The sequence below is a fragment of the Sus scrofa genome, chromosome 17 (genome assembly GCF_000003025.6).
Source record: "Sus scrofa isolate TJ Tabasco breed Duroc chromosome 17, Sscrofa11.1, whole genome shotgun sequence".
NCBI lineage: Eukaryota > Metazoa > Chordata > Mammalia > Artiodactyla > Suidae > Sus > Sus scrofa.
The window spans coordinates 37,922,844-37,943,561 of record NC_010459.5 but is presented as its reverse complement, the minus strand read 5'-3'; the positions used below and the strand labels follow the sequence as shown (position 1 = coordinate 37,943,561).

Genomic DNA, 20,718 nt, shown 5'->3' with positions numbered 1-20,718 from the left:
CCAGGTGTGAAATCCCACCGCCCAGAGCACTAGGAGGTAGAGCATCTTTCTGTTCATGGGTCCTCCGGTTTTCAAAGCCAGACGGAGCCCAAATTTCCCTCAGGATGGAAAACTTTAAGGAAAGCAAGAGGGACGGGCAGAGGAACTAAACCAAAGGAAGGTCCAAACGCTTGCCCTGGAGGCAGCCCTCCCCTGCCCCCTGCCCCCTGCCCTCGCCTGGGGGGGGTAATTTACGTCAATCAGACAGTCTTCCCCCCATTATCCTTCCTGGAGAAACTCCGGAACCTTGGACTTGGATCCTAGCTGCAATAGCCTCTGAGAACAAAGAGAAGATACGGGTGGCCATTCCTCACTTTTTTTAAACATTGGATCTCTGAGATAATTACTGATTCAGGGTCATTTTGGTCCAGTCTCGCAGTCACCCCTCCTGAGAATATGCTTCTTGGTCCACAGGGATGGGGGCAAACATGAGGTGATTTCCCAGAGAATCAGTTTTACTCAAAGATTTGGGGGAAATTATTTGAAAGGATTATTTCTATGTTAAAGACAAACATATTATGGAGTGGAAAATTCCTATGGTCTTTCAAAAAAATAGATTTTGAAAAAATTCTGCTGAGCCCTTATCTATACCTCTTGGCTCCCAAAGGTCATGCTTTACTCCCCTGGTCCTGCTGAGGAGAACTTCGCTGGGCAATTTAAGAAAGCGTTTTTGTTGAATGGAAGAACTCACACTGCAGACGGAGCTCACTGCTGGGGAAGGGAGGAGGACAAGGAAGGGGAGTTTCCAGGCTTGCACTACAGTTTTAACTTTTTTCCTTCTGTAACAAGAAACAAAAGACAAAAAGAAAACCTAATAAAAAATAAATAAATACATGTGGTTTCTGCGGGGGAAAAAAATCCCAGCGTGCTTCTGGATGGTGAGCGGCCTACAGCCTCAGGAGAGGCAGGCGCACCCCGCCTTCCTCGCTGCTCCCATGCCCACCCCACCCCCATGACTCGTGTCTAAGGGAGGGGTACGCTTACCCAGGAGGCGCCCACTCAGGTGACCATCTGGGGTTTCTGGGGAAGGCCGTGTGGAAAGAGCAGAGACCTACGCTTCTGCCTGTGTGACCTCTGGCAAATCAACCTTGAGAACCTTATTTCCGCTTCCTTAACAGGCCTTTAAATAGCCGTCTGCGGGGTACTGCGAAGATGGTATGAGCCACACCTGGTACTCAACCAGTGTTCCCTCATTTCCTTTCCCCAGTGAAGTGCAGTTAAAAACAATCTTTCGAAACATTGGCGGGGGAGTTCCCATCGTGGTGCAGTGGAAACAAATCCAACTAGGAACCATGAGGTTGTGGGTTCCATCCCTGGCCTTGCTAAGTGGGTTAAGGATGCAGCGTGGCTGTGGCATAAGTGGGCAGCTGTAGCTCTGATTGGACCCCTAGCCTGGGAACCTCCATATGCTGCAGGTGTAGCCCTAAAATAAAAAAAACCCCAAAACATTGGTGGGAGCAGGAAATGACGGAAGAGATAGCTAGGGACCAGAGGCCCAGAAACCAGGACACCAGTTATAAACCAGATTCAAGCCCAGTAAGTGTGGCCACAGGTACAATAAGGAGCACCATCCACCACTGGGCTGCGGGTGGCATTGGGCTTCACCTTCAGACCATGTGACTACACAGGAAGTGAGGCCTGAGAACTAGTGTTTAAAGACACACAGCAGGGTAAGTGTTTTGGTTATTTTTAGTTAAAGAAAAACAGCCTCTTCCAAGGGCGACACAGTGAACTCAAATTCAGAGGGAAACAGGGTGTGGACTTCTCACGAGCTCTTGCTCTGAAACTTGGACCAGAGGAATGCGGGCTCTGCCGGAAGATCGGGTGACTGGCTAACAGAGGGATGGCTTTAGTGGGGTGGGTGGAGCCACAGTCCACCCGTCACTGGTAGGGTCTGAGAGGGCACTAAAGTGACTTCCACGTGCCAGTCAGTTGACATGATTCACGCTCTTCTTCTTGAGGGGCATTAAATTAAGAAATGACACAGGGAGCCAAGAGAGTGGCTTATTCGGTTGGATTCTGTATCACAATCAGGAAATAGTCTTTATCTGCAAAAAAGAAAACAAAAATCACTAAATTTAGAATGGGAGAAAAACACACTACAAAGCAAGCAAATCATTAAATCACCAACTATAAAATGAGAGGTTGGGGGGAGGGATAAAAGCACCAAGGCTCAGGCTACTTCTATCTGCTGGGGAAACAGGAGATGAACTTGGAAATTTCCTGTGGGGGCTTCTGCCCTGTGGCTACTGGAAAGCGGGTCTGCAGCACCTGTCTTTTCTAATCCTCCCAGTAACAGGAGATGGGATTTCCTGGTTTTTGGGTAGGGAAACTCAGGTTCAGAGTTTAAATGAACTGCCTACAAGAATGGTTCTCAACCTAGAGGATGTAGAAATTACTTGGAGGGCTGTTTAAAACAACAGTGCTGCTCCCACCCCAGGCTTCAGACTCAGTGTCTCTGGAGGGAGCCTGAGAATTTGCATTTTTTAACAGTTCACAGGTGATGCTGATGCTGCAGGTTCGGGGAGAATTGTCAGTTTAAGGTTACCGAGGTTGTTGGTATCAAAGATGGAATTCTAACCTCAACCCCACTGGTCTTGGATAATGTCAGCTCTGTCACAAGCTGCTGGTCTTCCAGAGCCTTCTGGACTAGAAAATTTCAAAGGCACCAGGCCATAGAGGGTCAAAGCTAACTGAATTCCAGCTCTGGGGATCCAGCCCACTCAGAAGGAATGTCCATCATGAAATCACAGCAAGTCCAGGTCCTCAGGGGTGAGCCCAAGTGCCTCTCATTTGACAGAAGAGGATATGGGAGAAGCGGGTGTTTCAACTTTACCCACTTAATAATCAAACTGCAAACACTGACCAAGGTCTCCACGAGCAGACCCCTGGGTGAATCACTTTTCATACAGCACCTCAATGAATCTTTGAATCACTCTGAGGCAGGGACCAGTGTTTTCTCATTTTTACTAATGAGAACACTAAGGCTCAGAGAATTAAATGACTTGCCCAAGCCAAGGCAAATATGCCAGGTAGGGTAGGTGGGTTTGACCCAGATGCTGAATGCCTCTGGTCTGCCCTCTGCTGAATGGAAGAGAAATGGCAGGACCCTGGCCATGCCTGCTTTGTGCCTGTTCAGATTCAAGCCTAAAGCTTCTTCGCATGATGATGAACATCTGGGAAGAAGCAGATATTATATGACTGAGTTTTATGGTTAAGGAATCTGCATAAGTTAAAAATCTCTAATAAAAATAGAAATAATATGGAGTTCCAATCGTGGCTCAGTGGTTACGAACCCAACTAGCATCCATGAGAACACAGGTTCGAACCCTGGCCCCGCTCAGGGAGTTAAGGATCTGGCACTGCTGTGAGCTGTGGTATAGGTTGGAGAAGCAGCTCGGATCCTACATTGCTGTGGCTGTGGTTGCAGTTCCGATTGGACCCCTAGCCTGGGAACCTCCATATACTGCAAGAGTGGCTCTAGAAAGACAAAAATACAAAAAAAAAAAAAAAAAGGGCAAATAGAAATAACAAGCTACCAGTAAAACTGATAAAAACAGATAGAATTAGCAGTACCGTCTCTTACAAATAATCAAGCTCTACGTTCAACAACACTCCCAGTACTTTGTGGAAGCAGTGTGTTAAAGCTTGATAACACCGTGTTAACTCGGCTGCTCCAGAGCGGACATTTTGTGTGTGTGTGTGTGTGTGTCTTTTTACCATTTCTTGGGCTGCTCCCGTGGCATATGGAGGTTCCCAGGCTAGGGATCCAATCGGAGCTGTAGCCGCCGGCCTACACCAGAGCCACAGCAACGTGGGATCTGAGCCGCGTCTGCGACTACACCACAGCTCACAGCAATGCCGGATCCTTAACCCACTGAGCAAGGCCAGGGATCGAACCTGCAACCCCATGGTTCCTAGTCAGATTTGTTAACCACGGAGCCATGATGGGAACTCCAGAGCAGACATTCTTGGAAGCTTTAAGCCAAGAGATGCCGTCCATGGAGACCACATAATTTGTCCACCATGAGATCACAATTCCCCTCTGTGGCTTAGCACCCAGGACAGAGTCTGGCCTAGAATCACCATAAATGAGTAATTTGTTGGGCTGCCAGCTGGAGACAGATCAGACAGTGAGGCAGTAACAGCTGTACCTTCAACTCCTCAGACCCATGGAGAGGCCCATGCGCTCAGCTTCCTGATATGTTCAGAGCATGCACTGTGAGGGTCTGCTCCTAAGTCGGATAAGGAAGACCCCTTACCTGGTGCAACCATAATTTCATTTTTCTTGGAGCGAATTCGAAGGAAGGTGAGGTCATTCTGGGGGTCAATTTCACGCACGGTGCTCCGGGCCTTCAAGATGAAGCTGTGCATGAGGTTGGCATACTGTGTGGTGGTGGGATTGTCCATGGTGCTCTTGATGGGAATGCCTGAGGGGAGAGCAGAAAGGACTGAGCAGAACATTGGCGCTCCTTTCTGCCCAGGTGCCAGCCCACGCCCATAATTCTAGACTGGCAGTTCATAGTTTAGACTGGCAGTTCAAAACTGATGCCACTATTTATTGAAGGCCTAGTGTTGGGTGCTTTGAGTGTGTCAGCACTAGTTCCCAGAGCTCCTCTGAGGGCCTCACCATCTTTACCTGCCAACGAGGCAACAGAAACTCTGAGTGGGGAAGCGGCCTGTCTACGGTCGCATAGCAGATAAAGATAAGCAGTAGGGCCAGGATTAAAATGCAGGCCTGTTGACTCCATGGCGGGGCTCCATTCACAGGGCTGCACCATACTGACTGGCTTCTAGCAATGGAAGGAGAGACTGTCATTCATAACACTTAGAACATGAACAAGGAGAACAGCTCCTACAAGTAAATACTGAAAAGTGTAGAAAAAAGGTCAGCTTGTGTCAAGACAGAACCACTGCTAGCATTTTGCTCTAGTTCCCACCAAGGAGGCTTAGGGCCCAATTATAAACATGTGTGTACACACGATTGTGCCCCCACTTTAAAGTTTGTTTCTCTCCCTTAATCCACCCTTGAAAACAGCACTGCTACTGCTTTCAAAGAGCCCACAAGTGGCCATTCCACAGGGTTAATCATTCCCCTGTTGTGGGTACTTAGGCTGGACTTTTTAACTTAATTATCATGCAGGAGTTCCCATCACAGCTCAGTGGAAATGAATCTGACTAACCTCCATGAGGATGCAGGTTCAATCTCTGGCCTCACCCAGTAGGTTAAGGATCTGGTGCTGCCATGAACTGTGGTGTAGGTCGCAGACCTGGCTCGGATGCTGCATTGCCCAGGCTCTGGTGTAGGCTGGCAGCTGCAGCTCTGATTAGACCCTTAGCCTGGGAACCTCCATATGCCGTGGGTGCGGCCCTAAAGACAAAAAAAAAAAAAAAAAAAAAAAAAAGGTATCGTGCAGTGAGCAACATCCTACAGCAAGCCTTTTGTGTTTTAAGGACTGCTTCCTCACAATGAATTGTTAAATGGACCTACTTCAATGGACGGTGCCCAGTGTCATAGAGGTGAGGAATGGGCTCAGCTTGAGCCACCTCAGGCCACCAGGTGCCTAAGAATTACCATAACATGTCAGCAGTGCCCAGAGCTGACAGGTTCTTGTGACGAATGTGGGACAAGTTGTTCCCAACACATAAGTGGCTGGATTTGGGTCCCAGGACCCTATTGATCTGGCCCATAACTGACCAGCTGAGGGTCTCAGCCAAAGACAGTCACCCTCAGGCCTACCCATGGATGGCAAGAAACTGACCTTGTAGGGCACAGGAACACAAGGGTGGGCAGAAGAGGGCACAGTAGTAAGAGAAGCAGCTGAGTCAGAGAGGCTGTCCTGAGCTAAGTGGAGCTATGAGAACAGGTTGTAGTGATCACTTGCCTTGAAGGGACAGGATGACCAGGGCTGCTGCTGGGTCCTAGATGGCAGTAATATACACAGCGGGACCTCATGAGGCCGCATTCAAGAGCGGAACCTTCTAAGGATGGCAGTGTGGGCAGCCGGGGAGATGGCTGAGCAGGAGCTCTGACATCTGATGACCGGTGCTTATACCCCAGCTCTGTTCCTTCATGGCTATGTGGCCTTAGACAAGTGACTTAACGCCTCTGAGCCTCCATTTCCTCATTGCTAAAATAATGCTTGGGCTTCAGAGTCCAGGTGTGAGAATTAAATATGGCTCAATTCCTTTGAGAATGTTTCACAGGAATCTGCATGTAGTAAGTGATCTGTTATCAACACCACCCACACAATAAACGCAACCTGGGGGGCCAGTTTCGAGACCTGGCAAAGTTTGGGTGGCCAACCCTCTCGCCCTCTTTCTACACACCACAAAGTCCCTCTGCCTGGAATGTTCCTTTCCTCCCCTCTTCTCTCATGACTCCCACTGTCCCTTATGTCTCCATCCGCCTCCAGATGTGGTCAGGTCCCCCATTCTACTGTCCCAGCACCAGGCAATCTTCCTTCAGAGCAGTTACTCAAGTTTGGTATCACAGCTTTAGGGAAGTGATCATCGTGTTTGTCCCCTAAGAGATGATAAGGCCCCTGAGGCCAGAACCAGGTCTGACTTGCTCAGCAGTATCTTTAGAAAAGACATTTTATGGCTGTCGATAAATGAGTAAACAGAAGGTATTATTTCAGTAGTTCAAATACTGTGAGTTTGAAACCATTTCTACCAAGTGAGAGGATGTGTAAAGAAGACAAGAAACTAACCTCTTGTCGGCTCACTTTAAAACAAAAGAAAACACAGGGGGGCAGGGTGAGGGTGGGGGCAGGGACAAAACTGGGATAATTTCAGACAAGGACAAGAGATCAATTCCAGATTCCCAGGATGCCAGAGGTGGGGAATGTCTCAAATATACCCTAATGACTAGGCTGCCAACGCCAAGCCTCTGCCTTCACAAATGGGGACCAAGTAGCCCGCAGAAGTAGCTGGTCACCTCGAAGGCACGATTTCTTTTTTTTTTTTCTTTTTTGTTTTTGGCCACACTCACAGCATATGGAAGTTCCTGGACCAGGGATTGAATCTGAGCTGCAGTTCAACCTAAGCCAGATCCTTAACCCACTTCGCCACAGCAGGATCTCCCAAAGGCGAGATTTCTAATCTGGGGCTCAGGTCTGTCAGGTTGTACAGCCAGGTCCTCTCACCAAACCTGCCTCTATCAATCAACAAAAAACATTAACAAAATTTAACATATATTTATTAAGCACCAACTTTGTGTCAGCACTGTTCCAAGTGCTGGGGATACAGGAGTGAACACAAGAGACAAATCCCTGCTTTAGGGAGTTTACATTTGAGTCTTTTTTTTTTTTTTTTTTTTTTATTTGCTTTTCTTAGGGCTGCACTCACAGCACATGGAGGTTTCCAGGCTAGGGGTCGAATCGGAGCTACAGCTACCAGCCACAGCCACAGCAACATCAGATCCGAGCCACGTCTGCAACCTACACCACCACCACTCACAGCAACACCGGATCCTTAACCCACTGAGCGAGACCAGGGATCGAACCTGCATCCTCAGGGATACTAGTCAGATTGGTTTCCACTGTGCCACAACGGCAACTCCCTCTGATCTTTAATGGACGCTTCAGAGGGTTTAAAAGCCCTATAGAATAGTGAATTCTGACCCCATCCACCTATGGCTGGCTGATTGGGACAGGTCACCTCCCTGCTCTCAATTTCTGGTTTCTCATCTGAAAAATGGGCAAATCTCCCTGTTTGCAGGGTCACTGTGTGAAATGTAAATAAGACACTAAAGTGGGAGCTCTGTAAATGGAGCACGAATTACAAATAAGTAAACACACAGTAATTTTACTATTCATGTGGCATTTACTACACATAAGGCACTATTCTAAAAGCTTCCCTTAGAGGAAAATAGTATGACTGCCCACATTTTACAGATCAGGAAACTGGAAGGGAATGCTTAAATGACTTGTCTAAGATCATACAGTTGATACATAAGTAGAGTCAGGATTCAGACCTAGGCAGTCTGGTTCCACATTCTACATTCTTAGCCACTGTGCAGGACTGCTACATTAGTATCCAAAAGGTAAGCAGCTGGGGCTGTATTTTCCCAATGAAAAGGCTCAATTTTTGTAGGTGTAGGTCTTAGATGAGGCTTGGATCCTGAGTTGCTGTGGCTGTGGTGTAGGCTGGCAGCTACAGCTCTGATTCAACCCCTAGCTTGGGAACCTCCATATGCCATGAGTGCAGCTCTGAAAAAAAGACCGGGAAAAAAAAAAAAAAAAAAAAAGTCTAGTCCCAGAGGAGAGTTTCTTTTTGACTCTTGGGTCTTTTGGGTCTTGGAGCAAGAAGCTTCTAGAAGCAAGGACCAAGCACTCCATTTGGGGCAGCTAAAGTCTGAAGAGGGGAAGGGGAAGCCCAGGCCACCCAGCTGATCAGTGGCAGACCTGAGCTGCCTCCCCTGGTGTCCTCTAGGCTCCCCAACCTGTTGCCTCCTTTGAAGGCCATGACCACAGGGTTTAATTAGACTCTGACAAAGGTGGAGAGCACTCTGGCTGGCCAGGGTTTGATGACTTGGAAAACAGCATTCTGAGGACACACCACCTCCAATTTGTCACCCTGGGTGACTTGTGCTCTGCCCTATTTAGGTAGACCCTGTTGAGATTTCTGCCTTTCCTAAACAAGGGCTAAAATGACAATGCATACACACCGAGGTGCTCAAGCAGCCCTGAACAAAACCAGAGCTGACTGAATGAACTGGGCTAGAGACCTGGGAGAGCCCAGCTGGGTGGCCCTGGACATGGCCTAAGACATCATCCAGAAGCTACTCTCTGGTCCTTCACAGCACAGTGTGAGAGCACAAGTGCGCTCAGACACATGTGGGATGAAATCGTGGCTCTATAACGGTAGGTAAATCAACTAAATTTCTAGACTCACTTTTCTCCATGGCAAAATGGAGCCCACAGAGCTGCTTGAAGGAATAAATGAAATGATATGTTGGTAAAGTACCAGCCAGTGGGCCAGCACAGAACAGGTGTGTGATCATGTCAGTCCCCGTTTTCACCATGTCTACCACAGTTTGGGAAAATTAGTATCTGTGCTCTTCCAGCTGTTGAAATAACATCCCAGAAGAGGAGTGAAAACTACAGGCCCAAAGAAGCTGACATGAGTATTATCTAGCCAAAAAAACCCACAAAAAAACAAAACCCAACATAAATGTGGGATGATCAACAAACACTGTACTGGCACTTAAAATTTTTCTTACATTAACCATGGAGCAAAAAAAAAACCATGGAGCAAACAAACAAATACTCACGAATAAACACATGCAAAAGGGTAACACCTGTCACTATGACCAATAGAAAATGAACCCAAACAAGGGCTAAAAAGCATGGCATACTGAAAAGTATGTGTCAGGGCAGTAGGATAGAGTGAATTTTTCCTTTTTTTAAAATTTAGAATTCCAATAATAATGCTGGCACACCAGAGGTTTTTTGTTTTTGTTTTTGTCTTTTTAGGGTTGCACCCACAACATATGAAGTTTCCCAGGCCAGGGGTCCAATTGGAGCTGTAGCCGCCGGCCTACACCACAGCCACAGCAACGTCAGATCCAAGCCCTGCCTGTGACCTACACCACAGCTCATGGCAACGCCGGATCCTTAACCTACTGAGAGGGGCTAGGGATCAAACCCACGTCCTCATGGATGCTAGTTGGGTTCGTTAACCGATGAGCCACAACAGGAACTCCTAGAGGTGTTTTTAAAAAAGGATGAAAAATAGATCAGGTACATGAAGAGGCTTAGTAAAGAACAAGTGTTATGTTGTGCTGGGCTGTTTTCCGGGGGCCTGTGTGCACTCAGGTCACAGCTGGAAGGAGGGGGTACCTTCTGTGTTCACCACGATGATACCCTGCACGCCTTTCTGGCTCTGAAGTCGCTTCAGTGTCTCCTCCACCTCCGCCTGCCAGAGAGAACAAGGTCAAGGTTAGGAGGGGTCAAGAAGACTGAATCAACTCCCTTCAAACCCCTGGCAGATGAATCACACGTTCCAACAACAAACAAGTAACACCTAGGCACGTGGCACCTCCCCAGCATTTGGAATGGTCTCTAGGCCACCAGCAGCATCTAAGCCACCATACTCCAGTATGGGGTGGGGCTGCTCCTGGCCCTTTTCCTACCAGGCACTATTACTCCTTCTCCCTCAGCTATTTGGAAGCAGAGATCAAATACCATCCCCAGGAGTCTATACACATCCATGACTCATATATTTGGCACAGCTGGGGGACAAACCAGAGGACTCTGATGACTAAAAAAAAAAAAAAAGGGGGGTATCTAACAGGAAGGAGACATATTGTCATTTGTGGCCCAAACAGCACAAATGAAAACATTCCAAAGGAAGCAAAATGATCCCATGAGGATAGACTCAGGGACTTAATGACCTAGCGTCTGAGATAGTGTGACACAAGGCACACAGCCAGAGGAAAAGCTGGAGAAGGGACTCATTAGTCCGGATTCTCCAGGAGCTAGTCAAGGTGAGACGGTCTAGCACACGGAATCTGTAAACAGAATGGACAATCAGACTTTGGGTCCTCCCCCTGCCATGCGAGGCCTTATTATTACTGCTCTATTATTGCTCCCATCTCTTTACCCTCCCCTGCACTCTCCACCTGCACGTCCAAACCTCTGTCTCCACATCTTTTTACCCAAACAAGGCCTCTTCTCTGCTGAAATCCAACAAATTCTCCTAGAGCATCTAAGATATCACCTCCTCCAGGAAGCCTTTACTGATGTCTTTGCCTGCTTCTGACTCCCTGAACTCTTGACTGTGGCACTCTGAGGATGCAGTAGGTACCGTCTGACCGAGAGTCTCTATAATGGTCTGAAGAGTAGGGGCTCAATAAACAGCTGCTTAACTGAACTAGGCCTAACTCTTCCTGTGGATGGAAACTGGCTTAACATGTGTGTGCTCTGAGGAGGGCCTTTCCAGACCCATTTAGAATCCAGTCAGAAGCTCCTCAAAGGCTGAGAGTCATACTGTGTTGGAAATAGAGGCTCTGTTCACCAAGAGTGGTTCCCTACCCTCCGGGGCTAATGAGTTGGCCCAGGGGGAGGAGCTTCTAAACAGAGGATGGAGACAGCACAAAGAAGGACTGTTTTCTAGTAGGCAGAAGCCTGACAATCCAGTCACAGCCACCCACACCCCAATGATGTACCAACACTCTCAAATGCTGGAAGGAAGGGCAAACAATTTCCTCCTACAAAACAGCAAAAAGCCTGATGGCTCTATAATCCAGAGCCTTGGTAAAAGGACAGGGCTAGACATGTGCATGTGACAATACCACACAGTGGGCCACGCATGTATGAGATCACAAGTGGTCCAGACGTTCACCGAGTTCCTACCATACACTACTCTGGAGAGGAGACGTAAAGGACTATAGTGGTCAAGACTACACAGTACTCAGTCTGACCTGGTAACCCTCCTAGAAATCTACCCTCAGGAAATAATCCAAAAGAACTAAAAGAACACAGCAAGGTATTTGCTGCAGTGGCATCTGTGCTAACAAAAAGCAGGAAGGGCCAGAAATGCCCAATAATTAGGGAAAAGACCAAGTAAATTATGGAATGTCCATTCACAGGAATATAATACACATATTAACAACGGTGATCAGAATACTTATACCACTGCAAAAAGCGCTTGGTGACTGCAACCATATGAAAACAACAAGAGGGCTAGAAGGATTATGAAAAAAAAAAGCCACACTGAGAGCAGGGAACTATAGATAAGGTTTTACTTATTTTTCATTCTTTGTCTCTTTAGAACCACACTCATGGCATATGGAGGTTCCCAGGCTAGGGGTCGAATTGGAGCTGTAGCCGCCGGCCTACACCACAGCCACAGCAACTCGGGATCTGAGCCGCATCTACGACCAACACCACAACTCACAGCAACACTGGATCCTTAACCCACTGAGTGAGGCCAGGGATCAAACCCACGTCCTCATGTATGCTACTCAGATTCGTTTCTGATGAGCCACCCCGGGAACTCCTATATTCTTTTTTAAGAAAAGAGTCTCTTTTATTCCATTATATTGCTTCTATTTAAAAGCATTTTTTAGAAGTTCCTTTGAGACACAGGGATCCAGTTTTGTCACTGTAGTGGCTCGGCTTGCTGCTGTGGCACAGGTTCAATCCCTGGCCTAGGAACTTCTGTATCTTGTGAGTGGAGAAAAACAAACAACAAACAAACCCATTTTTTAACTCATCTCTCTGTATATCAAGAGATCAGAGATCTCTGATTTGAGGACTACAGGGCTCTGATAAGTTCAACGTAAGAATAGAACAAGCTCAATCAATCTGCAATCAAACTGGAGAAGAGGAACCATCCAAAGATGTCAGAACTGAAGTTCAAAATATCCCCTGGAGGTCTTAAAGTGGGGCCAAAATGAGAAAAATGAAATTTCATAAGATGGCTATTCATTCAATATGGGTACCTTCTATGTGCCAGACATTGTTTAAGAGCTAGGGGTGCTGTATTAAACAGACTGTAACAGAAATCCCTCCCTCAGGAAGTCAACGTTGGTAGACAGTGTAGTCAGACATTAATAAAATAAGTAAGATACAAATGTCAGATATAGTAGGGATGGGGGGTCTGGAATGCAGGGGCTGATAGCAATTTTATTTTATTTTTTATTTTCTGCTTTTTAGGGCTGCACCTGCAGCATGTGGAAGTTCCCAGGCTAGGGGTCAAATGAGAGCTACAGCTTCCAGCCTACTTCCCAGCCATAACAATGCCAGATCTGAGCCACGTCTGCAAACTACACTGCAGCTTGTGGCAATGCTGGATCCTTACCCACTGAGCGAGGCCAGCAATCAAATCTGCACCTTCATGGATACTAGTCAGGTTCTTAACCTGCTGATCCATGACAGGAACTCCATGATGGCAATCTTAAATAAGGTGGTCAGAAAAAGCCTAGCTCAGGTGATAGTTGAGTAGCGATCTGAAAAAGAGGGAGCTTAACCATGTGGATTTCTAGGAAGAGTGTTTCAGGCAGCATGAAGAGCAAGTGCTAGAGCCCTGAGCGGAGAAGTGGTGTGTTCAGGAAAAGCAAAGGTGCCAGTGTGGCTGAAATGCAGTGAGTGGCAGGCAGCCAGATGAGAGAGAGAGATAGATAGCTAGGATCAGATGCGATTTCAGGGGGCCTCAGAAACTACAGTAATGACTTTAATGGTGGTAGTGTGGGGAGCCACTAGCAGGTTTTGACGGCGTTTCGAAAGGATGGCTTTGGCTGCTGTATGGATAATGGACTGCAGGGGGCAAGCACAGCCAGCCTGAGCCTGGGCCCTGGCATGCGCTGCTCCCTCTGAAAGAAGAAACCTCTCCCTCACTCACTACTTCATGAAACTAACTCCCAACTGTTTAGACTCAGCTTATGAGCCTCCTATGGGAGGCTTCTCCGACACCTGCCCCTCTTCTAGGTACCCATGGCTCCCTGACTCCAGAGCACTTACCACAGTGGAGTATAACTGTGTTTTGCATCTGTCTCCTCCTCCAGACCCAAAGCACCCTGGGAACAGGAAACTAGTCTTTATGATCCCAGTACCCGGTAGAGGATAGGCTCAATAAATACTTAAGAAGCAAATAAAAAGCATTCCTACAATAATGTTTTACAAAAATTAACCTTTTTAAGTAGAGGGGGGACATGGTCTTACCTTCCAGGGTAAAAGTGAGCGAGGGTTTAGCTGATCCTAAATTTAATAAGAACAAACCACTGAGATCTGGCTTCTTAAAAAGTCAACACACACTTACCAAGAACGAGAGAACATACAAGGATACACTGATCTACTCAGTACCCTCTTCAGGTAAGATATAGGATCACTGTTTTCAGATACATGATCATCTGAATTTTCCATGGTTAGTATGATATCCGTTTTACAACAAGGAACCGAAGTTCAGAAGAAGAGTTTTGCCCAAGCACACATAGCAGGTCAAGAAAAGAGCTGAATATACCACTGACCACAAATGATGAGCTCCTTGTCCTCAGGGAGCTCACATTTTGTTGCAAGAAACCTTCAGAAACAAGTGACAAAGATTCGCTGTACAGGGACAGGGTGGGGTGGGGGGACAAGGGAATGCGACTTTGGCTAGTGTGGTCAGGATATCATCTTTAAACCAAGAATTAAATAAAGGGAAAATAAAGCACTCTGGGCAATGGGATGAAAGCAAAGTGGGAAGTGGGAAGGAGTTTGGCATGTTCGAGGAACAGAGATAATCAGTATTTCCAAGTTTTTTGGTTTTTTGCCAATCTAATAGGCAAAACCCTGGAATTCTCTGGTGGCTCAGGGGGTTAAGGATCCAGCATTGTCACTACTGTGGCTCAAGTCACTGCTGTGGTAGAGGTTCAATCCCTGGCCCAGGAACTTCCATAAGCCCCAGGCAGGACAGAAAACAAAAACAAACAAACAATAGGCAAACCCCAAATAATAGAAAGCCAACTTTTCAATAATTTTTAAGAATTATCAGTGAGGTTAGTCAGAAAAAAAAGACTTATTGGAGTTCCCATTGTGACTCAGTGGCTTAAGAACGCAACGAGTCTCTGTGAGGATACAGGTTTGATCCCTGGCTACACTTAGTGGGTTGAGGATCTGGTGCTGCTGCAAGAGGCCATGTAGGTCACAGATGCAGCTCAGACCTGGTGCTGCTGTGACTGTGGCATAGGACTCAGCTGCAGCTCTGATTCGACCCCTAGCTTGGGAACTTCCATATACCACAGGTGTGGCCATAAAAAGAAAAGAAAGAAAAAGAAAAAAGAAAAAAAAAAAAAAAAGACTTATCAGTGAAGTTAGTGGAATTTATTGTCTGCATTCCTCTTTTTGAGTCTTGATTTTTCTACAAATCTTATTGATTTTCAAAATCTCTTGTTAGAAATATTAGACTTTTGCCCATCATATAAATCACGATTCTTCCATGTTTTTCATTTAACCTTAGTATTTTTTTCAATAATCAGAAGTTTAAAATTTTTATTTTATTTTTAAAAATTTTTAATGTAGTCCAACTTAATAAAATTTTTTCCCTGTAAGGATGGAGAGTAGCTTGTCCAACCTGAACCCAACCAGTAGGGTAGGGCTAGGCCTAGGTGAGTGAGAGCCATAAGGCCTAGAAGGGTCTCCAGAAGGCATAGAGCATCTGCTTTCAGGAGAAATTGCTCAAAACAAACTTCAAGTTCAGCCCTAAAGGAAGGAGTCAAGAAAGAAAACACATGATACCAAAAAGCCACAAGCAGCAACAGGAACATTTGCAGACAGGAGAAGTCTGTCATCCCTGCAGGGCTAGCTAACTGGTACCAGAAAAACCTGAGGGGATATGGAGCCCCCCAGAGTCAGCTCCTATCAGGGCTAGCTAACTGGTACCAGAAAAACCTGAGGGGATATGGAGCCCCCCAGAGTCAGCTCCTATCTCCAACTTCCCATCCTACTCCTAGAAAGAGCCCAACTGGTATCTTCAGCATCCTGAGTCGTCATCATCTTTTTTTTTTTATTTGGCTGCACCCACAGCATGCAGAAGTTCCTGGGCTAGGAGTTCCCATCATGGCTCAGCAGTTAATGAACCTGACTAGTATCCTGTGAGGATCCAGGTTCGATCCCTGGCCTTGCTCAGTGGGTTAAGGATCCAGCGTTGCCTTGAGCTGTGGTGTAGGTCTCAGACCCGGCTCAGATCCCATGTTGCTGTGGTGTAGGCTGGCAGCTACAGCTCCAATTTGACCCCTAGCCTGGGAACCTCCATATGCCATGGGTGCGACCCTAATAAAACAAAAAAAAAAGAAGTTCCTGGGCTAGGTATTGAACCTGTGCCACAGCAGTGACTGAAGCCACAGTAGCAACAACGTTGGATTCTTAACCAGTTAGGCCATTAGGGAGCTTCTTGAGTCTTTACTACTATTAACATGGGTGTCTGCATCAGAGAAAAGACAAAACTCCTGGGTGCTCTAGTTCCCAGGTACATGCTGCTGACAGATTAAAAAAACAAGTAGAACTAAAACTTCATGATTATTTATTGGTTTTGCATAGGAGGGATAATTATCCGAAGCAAAAGTTTCATAAAGGAACAGTATCCAATCCGACTACTGAATATAAAAATTTAATTTCTAGGAGTTCCCCCTGTGGCACAACAGGATCAGCGGTGTCTTGGGAGTGCTGGGATGAGGGTTCAATCCTTGGCCCAGCACAGTGGGTTAAGGATCCAGTGTTGCCACAGATGCGGCTTACATCATAACCACGGCTCAGATATGATTCCTGGCCCAGCAATTCCATATACCACGGGGTGGCCCAAAAAGAAAAAAAAAATTTGTTTTAACTTCTAGAAAACAAAAAAGGAGAGAAAAACAAGTGCATCAAATATAACAGGAGTGCCCACTGTAGTACAGTGGGTTAAGGATCTGGCATTGTTTCTGTGATGGCTCAAGTTTGATTTTAACAAAAGCATCTGGCATTGCCACGGCTGTGGTATAGGTTTCAGCTGCAGCTCAGATTTAATACCCAGCCCAGGAACTTCCACATGCTGTATGGGTAAGGCCATTATATATATAATATATATATATATAATATATATATTATATATATTATATATATATATTATATATTAATATATATAATATATATTTATATATTAATATATATAATAGATATATATATATAAATAAATAAAACAGGCAGAAAAGTAATTCCAGGAGTTCCCTGGTGGCTCAGCAGGTTAAGAATCTGGCATTGTCACTGCTGTGGCTCTGGTTTACCTCTGTGGCATGGGTTTGGTCCTCGGCCTGTGAACTTTAATATGCTGTGGGTGCAGCCAAAAAAAAAAGGGGGTAATTCTAAAATATCACACAGAATATTAAGAAAAATAGTTAAGTCTCTAAAATTAAGAGGGCAAGAAGGCTACTAGGAGAAAATACACCCAAAAGAAATTCAAACACACAGAAAAATGTTCATTGTTCCCTGTACATATATATATATATATATATATATATATTTTTTTTTTTTTTTTTTTTTTTGTCTTTTTGCTATTTCTTGGGCCGTTCCTGCGGCATATGGAGATTCCCAGGCTAGGGGTCTAATCAGAGCTGTAGCCACCGGCCTACACCACAGTCACAGCAATGCAGGATCCGAGCTGCATCTGCAACGTACACCACGGCTCACGGCAACACCAGATGGTTAAACCACTGAGCAAGGCCAGGGACCGAACCTGCAACCTCATGGTTCCTCGTCGGATTCGTTAACCACTGCGCCACGACGGGAACTCCCCCTGTACATATAAACATGAAAATTATAGCAATGCTGAGATATCTTTTGAACACTGGCAGTATTACAGCAAAACTGGTACATAGGCAATGCAACCTTTTTTTGTAGTTGTTCTGTCTTTTTAGGGCTGCACCAGAGGCATATGGGAGTTCCTAGCCTAGGGGTCAAATCAGAGCTGCTAGCCACTGGCCTACGCCACAGCCACACCAACGTAGAATCCAAGCCACATCTGTGACCTACACCACAGCTTATGGCAATGCTGGATCCTTGACCCACTGATCGAGACAAGGCATTGAACCTGCATCCTCATAGTTACTAGTCAGATTGTTTCCACTGAGTCATGACTGGAACTCCAACGCAACCTTTTGAGAAAGCTACTGGACAACACTATTGCAAGTGTTGGTCCCCCGGCCTCAGAGAGTCTCTTCCTTAGAATTTCTCCTGAGAAAATCATCTAATAAATTTGTTTAAAAGAAAACAAACTCTACACATACAGAGACATTCATTAAACTGCTATCTTTATTAACAAAGAATTAGGAGCAACCCAAATAGGGAAATGGGTTGGCAAATTATGGTTCAAATATTTCATGGACTACCATGTAATCATTAAAAATAATTCAATACAAAGATGATGTGGCAACAAAGTTATATGTCTCTGGACATTAAACCAAACAGAAACAAAAAACTAGAATGTATATCTTGAAAAAATATGCATATGTAAACAAAGACGAGGAGAACATAGCATACAAAGATGAAAACAGTTGTGTGGTGGAATAAAACTGGATGTGATTATGGATTTTTTTTTTTTCTTTTTAGGGCCGCACACTAAATGTGTAAATTCCCAGGCTAGAGGTCGAATCGGAGCTGCAGATGCCAGCCTACACCACCACTCACAGCAATGCTGGATCCTTAACCCACTGAACGAGACCAGGGATTGAATCCACATCCTCATGAATACTAGTCAGGTTCGTAACTCTGGACCACGACGGGAACTCCCTATGGATGACTTTTATATCACCATCCAAAAGAGCTATCTGTCAGTTTCTACAAAATGTTTAAAATGTGCCCGTCATTAGTACCACTTCTGTTTACCGCTACACAAACACTAGCATGAGTGGGGCAAAAAAAAAAAGGACAAAAACAGCACTGTAGCATTGTCTGGAGTGAAATACTGTAATACATCTCAATGTATATACTGCAGTAGAAGATAAATACACTCCTTTAAAAGAATGAAGTACGTTTGTATATAATGACATGGAAAAATATCTGATAGTTTTTAGTGAAGAGTGTAAGTTCCAAAATGAGATTATCTACCCATATAGCCTAGAGTAAACTTAATATGTATAAATATGTTCCAATATCATGTAACAGGTTATATATAAATATGCTTATGCACTTAATAAATATGGAAAGAAACACACCCAACTGTCATTACCAGAGAGGAGTGAGGTGGGAACTACATATACTTTCTACGTTACAAACTTTGGTACTGCTTCAATTTGTTGAAATGTGCATCTAAATATATTTTGCTTTCATGAGTAGAAGCACACAATAGCATGGTAGAAGTTGCAGGAAGCTACTATTAGTGTAAGAAAAAGACAGGACATATATACATGCTGGTATACATATAAAAGGAACTAATGTTTCTAAAGGAGATTGAAGCTGGGTATCAAGGTTTGGTGGAAGATTTATTTTCACTTAGATCCTTTCAGATGCTTTTTTGTTTTTACTGTGTGCAGTTATTATCTGCTAAAAGTCAATTTCTTTTACAGTTTAAAAAGTGATATGAATGATAAAGTTACCTCATCTAGTCTATAAACTAGCTAACTATAAACTATAAATAGCTGTATCTATTCTACATACAGCTAAACTATATAAAGCAAAAACTGACGAAAACAAAACAAGTAATCTGCCTAATTATAAGTCGTTACCTCCAGGTATGGTACTGTTTCTTATTCCCTTTCAATTTTTCTTTTAGGCTTTAAATTCTTAAATACGATTTTTTAAAACCATTCACATGGTTTAACGTTCAAAAGCTCTTTCCAAGTTGTTGTTTTTTTTGTTTTGTTTTGTTTTTTACAAGTTGGGAGGATTAAAAACACAAGAAACCAAACCTGTAAAGGCATAAAGAGCCCACAGTTCCAGTCAGCAAGGCAGGAACCACAAGGGTGGATCCCGCTCGTTTCTGACTCATGCACCATTTCTCAACGGCTCGAAAGAATCACACAGAAAGGCAGCAGTCAAGTGTCTAGGGTTCAAGTCCATCTCCGTCATTTACTGGGGCAGGGCACTTAGTTTCACCGGGTTTTACATCCCGAGTGTGTAATACAGGGATAATGGTCGTACCTACTTCACAGAGCTACGGTGAGGAGGCAGGCCAGGGTATGTAAAGCGTATAGCAGTGTCTGGCACGAATTAAGTTTCTAGAAAATATAATCACTATTGTTGTTATAGCTCAACAAGGCCAAGGTTGCTAGGATGCAGGGGCCCGTGTGCCCAGCTCCGTCAATCCTTCCCCGTGGCACCAGCAACTACTTCCGGTCAAGGGACCACTGGATCCGGTGGCCCCGCCTCGGCCCCCTCGGTCCGAGTCAGGAGGCCCGCGCCGCCCCGGTTCCGCCCTCCAGACTGCTTCGGTCCGGCGCGCCCAGCCCCGCGGATGCCGCCCGGGAGGATGGACCTCTGGGCTGAGGGTGGTGGGAGGTCGTGGTTGGCCACCTCCCGGCCGCTGGCCACAAGCTCCCAGCAGATACTCACCATCTCGGACCGATCCTGTAGCTCCTCGTCGCCGGCCTTCAGCCCAGTCCCGGAGCTTCTCTGCGCCTGCGCACAGCTCCTGTCAAAGCGGACAGGCTCGGTAGCCTATCAGGAGCCAGCAGGCGGGTAGGCGGATCCTGGGGAATTGGCCCAGTGCTGTCCGCGAACAGCAAAGTAGCAATCCAGCTATGGAAAATTCCCAGCTCCAGCTATGCCGAAAAGAGGCAAGTTGGCTTTGTTGGAAGAGGCTTTCAACACTTAACCGAGGCCTGAGCTAGCTCTGGAGGTCCTGGGTGTAGGGTGGGGAGAGACTCTGAAGGAGTGGGTGTTGCTGATATCCACTTTGCTCCCGAATTGAGGCAAGGCGAGGCTCCGAGCCAAAATGCGCTAAAAAGTCCGAAATTCGAACTGGAGCCAAGAATCCATAGGGTCTCGTGAGCGACTCCCCCGGATTCCATGAGGGCACTGAGGTAAAGTGGTCGGGGCTAGCCTGGGAGTCTTTTAGTCTTAGAACCTCTAGCTCAGGGCCGCCCTTGTGTTGCCTTAGAGAAGCCACTTCAAATTTCTGTAGTCCCTCATTTGCTCACCTTTAAAAGGGGGACCCTTCTTCCTAGAGCCCTATGTTAAGTTTTCCACACAAAAAAATTCTGGGTTCTCTAGCAGGAAATAA

At 45.7% G+C, this 20,718-nt stretch overlaps 1 protein-coding gene across 4 annotated transcripts; it reads right to left on the bottom strand.

The window, feature by feature from the left end:
• Nucleotides 1,711-20,111, bottom strand: DYNLRB1 (dynein light chain roadblock-type 1). Of its 4 annotated transcripts, XM_013985283.2 has the most exons (6): nucleotides 20,049-20,092; nucleotides 13,509-13,564; nucleotides 9,885-9,960; nucleotides 4,679-4,832; nucleotides 4,302-4,469; nucleotides 1,711-2,087 (listed from the first exon to the last, which is right to left on the bottom strand). In XM_013985283.2, the coding sequence occupies exons 4-6, from the start codon at nucleotides 4,818-4,820 to the stop codon at nucleotides 2,044-2,046; spliced, it is 354 nt and encodes a 117-aa protein (XP_013840737.1). In that variant the 5' UTR covers nucleotides 4,821-4,832; nucleotides 9,885-9,960; nucleotides 13,509-13,564; nucleotides 20,049-20,092; the 3' UTR covers nucleotides 1,711-2,043. The 4 variants fall into 4 exon arrangements, with proteins under 4 accessions (XP_013840737.1, XP_013840738.1, XP_005672920.1 ...); XM_013985284.2 differs by lacking the exon at nucleotides 13,509-13,564 and having other exon boundaries at nucleotides 20,049-20,111; XM_005672863.3 differs by lacking the exon at nucleotides 4,679-4,832 and having other exon boundaries at nucleotides 20,049-20,075.

Bases quoted from the DNA above. Each gene is read 5' to 3' on its own strand.
- DYNLRB1 (XM_013985284.2), bottom strand. From the start codon at position 4,820: ATGGTGCAGCCCTGTGAATGGAGCCCCGCCATGGAGTCAACAGGCCTG. The intron at 4,470-4,678 runs GTAAAGATGGTG...CTCTCCCCTCAG, and splicing joins TTCTGTTGCCTCGTTGGCAG to GCATTCCCATCAAGAGCACC. The intron at 2,088-4,301 runs GTAAGGGGTCTT...TCTTTTTTGCAG, and splicing joins TGAAATTATGGTTGCACCAG to ATAAAGACTATTTCCTGATT.